This window comes from Nematolebias whitei, chromosome 10 (genome assembly GCF_014905685.2).
Source record: "Nematolebias whitei isolate Nwh7 chromosome 10, NemWhi1, whole genome shotgun sequence".
Taxonomy (NCBI): Eukaryota; Metazoa; Chordata; class Actinopteri; order Cyprinodontiformes; family Rivulidae; genus Nematolebias; species Nematolebias whitei.
The window spans coordinates 18,151,696-18,158,729 of record NC_056507.1 but is presented as its reverse complement, the minus strand read 5'-3'; the positions used below and the strand labels follow the sequence as shown (position 1 = coordinate 18,158,729).

Genomic DNA, 7,034 nt, shown 5'->3' with positions numbered 1-7,034 from the left:
CTGTAGCTCAGATTTCACTCTTTAAATAAGATTACCATAATATCCAGACTATAAATCGCTACTTTTTCCACTGGCGTTGAACCTTTGTGTCTTATACAATGCTGCGGCTAATTTACAATTATTTTTTTTTGGATGGGCTAACGAGCTTCATGCCGCCAAAACATTTAGCCCCGTCACACCCGAGTGCTCACAGAGCTGCCCTACATGTCTCTTTTGGGGGTTGGGCCTTGTGACTCAATGAGACTATCTGTATACAAGTTAAAATAATAATATTCTGACCAATGAAATTACCGAACAGGTAACAGTGAACCAATGAAACGGGGAGGGGAGGAGATAATGGGAAGGGGGAAATCCGCTCTCCTCCTGAGATGGGATTCCCCTGCATGTGCGGAGCAATGCCAGTGGATCCTGACAGCGGAGCAGGAGGTATATGAAGATAGTGATCAGGGACTTCCTGGTAGGCTACTGTATAGGCCTGTCACGTTAACAATTTTTGCTTGGTGATTAATTGTCTCAGAAATCACTGCGATAAACGATAATATTGTTTGAAATTTAACAATATTTGTCAAATTTTGGAAGAAATGTAGATTTGTTTGGCATGTAGTACCTTTTTTGACCACCAGATGACAGTATAAGACTGTTTGAACCAAAGCATGGCTAGTTGAGCAGCGTCTCTTTAAGAAAAATGGGAGGGAGGGCCCTTGACGTGACATGGGCTAACATGGTGGATGCTCGTTGGTTTGAGCTCTTTAGCATAGCATTTTTCACACAAAGCTTTTAATAATAAAATCAGTCAACAAGTTCTCAGCTTCTTTTTTCAGAGAAAAACAACTTTTTACACAAAGGCACCGGTTTCAACTGTGAATTTTGGAGCTCGACAAGACAGAGGTTTATTCCCGAGGTCGGCCTGTTAGCTTAGCTCGTAGCTTAGCTTCTTAGCTTAGCTGCTTTTAACGATCCAAAAACGTGATTTTGGATCGTTAAAGCAGATTTTAAAGAGAAAGAGAGGGGGTCATTGAAGAGAGCCGGAGTTTAGCCGTGTCTACAGTAGAGAGAGAGAGAGACACAAAGAAACGATAAAGCCGGTAAATGAAATCAGGTTGATAATTTTCATTCATCATGCGATTAAGTGATTTATTGTTTATCATGACAGCCCTAGTACTGTATTTCTTTTTTTTATTATTATTATTAACCAGCCGTGTTACAGGCAGTGTTCAGAAAAGAAAGAAAGAAAAATTTTCTGTAAGTATTTGTGTATGCAAGTTTTTTTTTTTTTAATCTTTCTGTGTACATAAAACAAACACCTGGGGCTTATAGCTAACCGCAGCCTATAGATGTACAAAATTATTATTATGATCAAATTTAGTGGGCGCGGCTTATATTCTGGTGCGCTCAATAGTCTGAAAATTCCAGTATATTTTTAATCTGAGGGCTAGACTTACTTCGATCGATCGTAGCCAAAAATCTCCCGAATGTGCCTGGAAATTTCCTCTTGCTCTTCACCTCCATCGTCAATAAAATCATCCATTTCTGGGTCATATTCTTCCTCCTCGTCCTCATATTTCCTCTTATAGGCAGATGTGATGGGTGGTAACATTGGTCCTGCAATAAAAAAAAGAATATTTTAGTCAAGTTTGAATTATTTTATTTTAAAAACTGAAACAGCAGAAAATGTTAACAGGTAAATTAAGCTTGATGATGCAGATGTTTTATCGGTTTTTGTTAGGTAGAAAGGCTGCTGCTCTGTGACCCAGCAATAATGTCAGACTGTCGTAGTGTTGCTGACACAGGTGAGTTTAGCAAACAAAACCTTTGCCCTGGAACTCCCACTGTAGTTTCATGCAGTTTATAAAATATTAAGTATACATTTAAAAAGGCACAGACTGCTGGGATGTTTTTAGGTCAGTTTTTATGCATTTGTTTCAGCAGAAACACTTGGAATATTTATTTCTGCTATTGCTTTTGAAAACTAAATTATGGTGGATATCAGATCTCTGACAATAAAATTAGCTTATTCTTGGTTCCCACCTGGTGGTCTGTTCATCATCGGTCTGGGTGGCATGCCTGGTCTAGGCACCACCCCAGGTCTCTGTTGCATGCCTGGCCGAGGTGGGACTCCTGGCCTGGCTCCTCCAACATTTTTGGATGAGATGGTTTCTGACACAACGGTGCACTTTGGTCTTCCAGGTCCGGATCCAAAACTTCCAGTTGGGCGCCCTGGTGCCAGTCCTCCACTGCCAGGTCTCCCCGTCCCAGCTCCTGGAAGTTGAAACCCGCCACTTCCTGGGTGACCACGTGGGCCACTTCCACTAGGCCTGACCTGTGGTGCATTACCAGGTTTGGTCTGGATGGTGCCTCCAAGCCTTCCCTGAGGTTGGCTTCCTGCCTTAGGAGGACCACCCAAAGACGGTCTCATTCCTGAACTGCTATTCGATTTGACCGTGGAATTATAGCCAGGCCTTACTGGCTCTCCCTTACCAGATTTGATGCCTCCAACTGTAGGTCCCTGCTTTGAGCAGCTTCCTTGAATGGGTCTGGTCTGGTGTGAGCTCCCCTGTTGAGGCTTCTGGCCTGGTCCAGATGAACTAGAGGGCCTATTCCCTGAAATACCTGAAGCTCCTTTTTGATGGGATGACAAATTGTCTCTTCTGAAGCTAAGGTCACTTGAGGTGCTGACTTTTTGGGTGGCAGATGAGGGTCTGGGGCCTCCTTGTTTGGCTGAGACCTGAGATGATTGGACTTTTGATGGAATTTTACTTTTTATAGCACCTGATGTACCAGACATGCTAGCCTTAGGTCTTTCCCTATCACTGTGATAAACCCTGTCTCGACTTCTTTCTCGATCACTAATAGAGGATTTAGACGAAGAAAGGCCTCTGTCATTTGATAGTGGCAGGTGTGGCTTCTTGCCTTGGTCACTGGGGAAAGCTGGCTTCTCAACAGAGGTCTTTTGGGTTTGTGGTTTGCTGAATTTCTGTTCCTTCTGTTGAGTGCTTTTTCGTACCAAATTAGGCTGAGACTTGCTATTTTTGGGGGGCTCTGCTTTTGAGTCCCTGTTTTTGTCGAGTCCCTTAGCCTTGCGCTCCATCTCCAGTTCCCGAATCTCATCAGCTGTGCGGAGTCTCTCTTCCTTTTTTACTACCTTCGGTTTTAGTTCAACCGGCTCAAATTGCTTCTTCTCAGCCAATTTGAGTAAGTCTGCAAAGTTCAAGGTAGAAGAAGCAGGTCTGGGCTGACCACAGGGTTTTTTAGAAAAAGATTTGCTGCTGCTGCTAGTCACTTTAGCAGCTATGGTTCTCCCTGGTCTTTGCATCTCTGGTTCTTGCTCTGGTTCTGAATCCGTCTGTTCATATTCATAATTATCTTCATCATCTAGTGGGTTGATTAGGTCATTTCTAAATCTTTCAGAATCTGATTCATCCAGCTGCTTATCAAGTTTTGAACCTCTCTTTTTAGGAATTTCCAACACAGGGATGCCATTGTAGCCTTTGAAATTGTCCTTGGTTCTGGAAGCCATGGCTCTTGCTTTGCGATCAGACTTCAATTCAACCCTCTTTGCTAATAGCTCGTCCTTCTGTTTCTTCATTTCTATTTCTAAAAAGAGGGAAAAATAAAACATGTCAACACTTAAAGCATCTGAAGCACATAAATGAAATGTCAGCATGTCTTTTTAGTTAATTTCATGAATACCTTTTTTTCTGGTTTCACTGTACTGCTTTTTCAGAAGCGCCTGCACAGCAGCGGGGTTTACACCTTTAGACTTTGGGTCCTTTTTGGGAGGTCCAGCTTGTAAACTGTATCTCTTCTGCTACAAGAACGTCAAATAACACATTTAAGTTTAGTGGGTAAAAATGGAATAGTAACATAGTGTCCACAGTTTACATGGAACATAAATTTACTGTTCTAAAATGGCTCACACATAAAGTAATTTGATGTCATTCTCAAAGGGTCTCCCCTTATGAGACCTACAACAGACAGTTTTATAGGCATTTGACACACGTGTCAGGAAGTTAGGAGTTTTAGCATTTAGCTACTGACACAGATGGTCAGCATTAGGTTATCATGACTTTACAGACATAATCTACATATTATAGTAAGCGACGATCTCTAACTCACCTGTACATTGCTGTGGCCCTGGTTTTGTGAGGCGATATTCAATACATTATCAAAATCCATCATTTTGAGAGCAGAGGATGCTAGCTCAGTTGCTGATTTGAAAAAAACCCAACCAAAACTTAAGACCGATACGCCGTTTAAGTGTTACAAAGCTTGATTTAGCTTGACAGCTATAAAAGATGAAACACGCTTTGTCAAGCACAGTGAGAAAAAAAACCGTGCAAAGAACAGTCAATGGTATTTTACTTCATCGTTTACATAACGTGTGCTAGCGATGTTAGCTAGCTAATCATACGTTTACAGCTGTTATCGTGAGCTAGCCGAGATTCTTGTCGGACGAGTTGGTTCGTTGTACAGAAAACATGGGAAACCAAAGCAAGATCCATCAAAAATGTGTGTATTATTAAACGCTATGAAAACGACTCCCACAGCAACCAGTAACTTAATACGTCCAGTGTTGTTTGAAAAAAGGTAACAGAATGACAGAAAATTAACAGCCAAAGAGTAACGAGCAGAAGCGAGAGAATTCATGACACGTCCTTCCGCTTCTGTCTGCGCACAAAGACTCTGCGCAAGAGGAAACACGTTCAATAAAGAGGGGTGGTTTATTTTGGCTATGTAAGAATACATTTAAAGGAATTTGTCTTGCTTGACAAAAAAAGGAGAAGAGGCTCCAACTAGTAGAGAAAAACTTTAAAACATTTAAAAAGTATTTCATTACTGTGGTTGGAATTTATATCTGAAATGGCGTCCTACTTAAATTTGCACAAGCTATTCCATGTATAAAATGTTTTCTGATTTAATGTGCGACTGAACTTCCCGTTTTGCCGTTGACGCTTTCACAGTTAATAAGGCAGATGATGCTCGAATGCGATGCTTTGGGGTTTAACCGGAAGTAGCAAGAAAAATATTAGAGGGCGTGGTGCCCAAATGACGCATGCGCATTAGTAACTTTAAAAAAAGGCCAAAAGATATTTTGACATTTGCTAAACACAAGATGTCGCCACTTTTGTTAAAATTTCTAGAGATTCCATCCAAACTACAGTTGACGTCAAACTACATATTGTGCAATTCAGTAGATAAATTATTTATCTGTAAATATTTCAGTTATTTAGAAAAGCTACACTGCTTCTGTAAAATACAACAAAATGCATTTATATGAAAAACTGCCTGCACTGAAATTTGCTGGGGTTTTTTTTTTTTACAAATGTTCTACATTTTCCAACAGCAATGATGTATACTTAACTTTTTTAGATTTTTGTACCTGGATTATTGAACATGCATCAGGATGTAATGATGTATAGTTTTCACCCCAAAAGAAATATAGAAAAAAGACTCTCATAGGCCTGCATAGTTCGGACAGAGTGTAGATTTACTTTGTATTCATTATTAGACTTCAAGCTTCATGTACATATTGCATAAGGGGTTGCTGGGGTCTTAAGTAAAATAATAATAATAAAAACTTTATGGAATGACAGGATGACACACAGCTCAAATTAGTGCAGGTTTTAAACAAAGCTGCAGGCTTTTTGCTCGAAATAAGCCTCTGATCCAACTTAATCCATCAACGTCGGATCGTCTCTCACAATCGACTATAAACTCGACCCTTGATACCAAACAGCTTCATTTTTTCATAAATGTAAATAAAGGCCATCTGCTTCGATATGTAAACAGCAGCCTGGCTCCACCTATTAGGGCGTGCCTTACTGCTTTGCCCGCCCCTAAACGTATAATCTCTGCTCCTATTGGCTAAACCTGTAGGCCCGCTCACGTTCCTGCTTGTCTGTCTCCGCCTACTGGACGTTGGGACCGCCTACGTGATCGAGGACAAAAACAATCGGCATCTCTGCAAGAGCAACACAAACACGAGGATTCACGGCAGTTTCACACAATTTAATACCACCTTTTGCAAGGCAAGGACGGCACAAAGAAAGAAATGGTCTCTCCGGCAACGGTGGTGAGTGTCAACATGAAAAACCGGCGTTTGAATTAAACAAACATGAACAAATAGCTTCAGTTTAGCTAGTTACGTGTTAACTAAAGTTCAGATCGCATCACCAGTGTGTTTATGTTTTATTACATTAAGTGACTGACTGACTCGAGTCACTAACTGCTTTCGTTATTATTCACAGCTTGTCATACTTTGTCTCGGAAGGAGAACGGCGCATGCTCATAGGCACACTATTTAATTGCTGTTAAATAAGAACGCTGTACTCTGTGCTTCCGGACATCCCTTAACATAAAGATATTTTGTACTTTTGTTTCCGTATCCGGTGTATAAAGCACAGCACAGGAACTTTTCGTGTTCCGTGTAGCTGCCTGTGGCAGTCTGCTCTCCCCTTTGTCGGTTCATCTTCCACCGAGGGAGACGTTTCCACAGAAAGCAATCCCTGACAAAAAAAAAAAAACAGGGGGAAGAAAAGAAAGAAAATGTGTCATGTGACTTCCCCTTCCCCTCCCCTTTCTGTTGTCTAAACGCGCATGCGCCGAACAGGTTCTAGTTTTCTTTTCTTCCACAGATTATTGTATGCCCTGTGCATCAGTCATCAAAATGCTCATTATGGCGGAAGTTATTATTGCTACATGAATAATTCAACTTATATAAGAGTCGTTACTTTCTAAAAGTTGTAAAATTGATCTCAATGTGGGGGGTGGGATGTTTGAAGGATGGTGTAGTGTGGTAAATCGTGATCAGAGAGAAGTCTGTGTGGAAGAATGCTGCTACACAAACTGGTTGCCACAGTGACGAGGATGCTGGGCAGGTCCAGGATTTGTCCTTTTCTTTATAACCAGGACATTAAGACTACAGGGAGAAAACATGTAAAGGTCAAATTAGACTTTCCATCTCTATGATTTATTTTCTAAATAGAAAAAAAAAAAATCCTGCTTCTGTGTGTCTGTGTTTGTCTGTTAATACA

At 40.9% G+C, this 7,034-nt stretch overlaps 1 protein-coding gene across 2 annotated transcripts in view; it reads right to left on the bottom strand.

Annotated features, from left to right (window-relative positions):
- spty2d1 (SPT2 chromatin protein domain containing 1) overlaps positions 1–4,446 on the bottom strand; it is a 5,414-nt gene extending 968 nt beyond the window's left edge. The window contains exons 1-4 of one of the 2 annotated variants that reach the window (XM_037682729.1): positions 4,117–4,446; positions 3,691–3,808; positions 2,029–3,594; positions 1,443–1,602 (exon numbers count right to left, since the gene is read on the bottom strand). In XM_037682729.1, the coding sequence (XP_037538657.1) occupies positions 1,443–1,602; positions 2,029–3,594; positions 3,691–3,808; positions 4,117–4,179 (1,907 nt within the window). In that variant the 5' untranslated portion in view covers positions 4,180–4,446. Of the gene's footprint in view, positions 1–1,442; positions 1,603–2,028; positions 3,597–3,690; positions 3,809–4,116 lie in introns of those variants that run through there. The other variant, XM_037682730.1, reaches the window with a different exon arrangement.
- Positions 4,447–7,034: the final 2,588 nt, after the last annotated feature.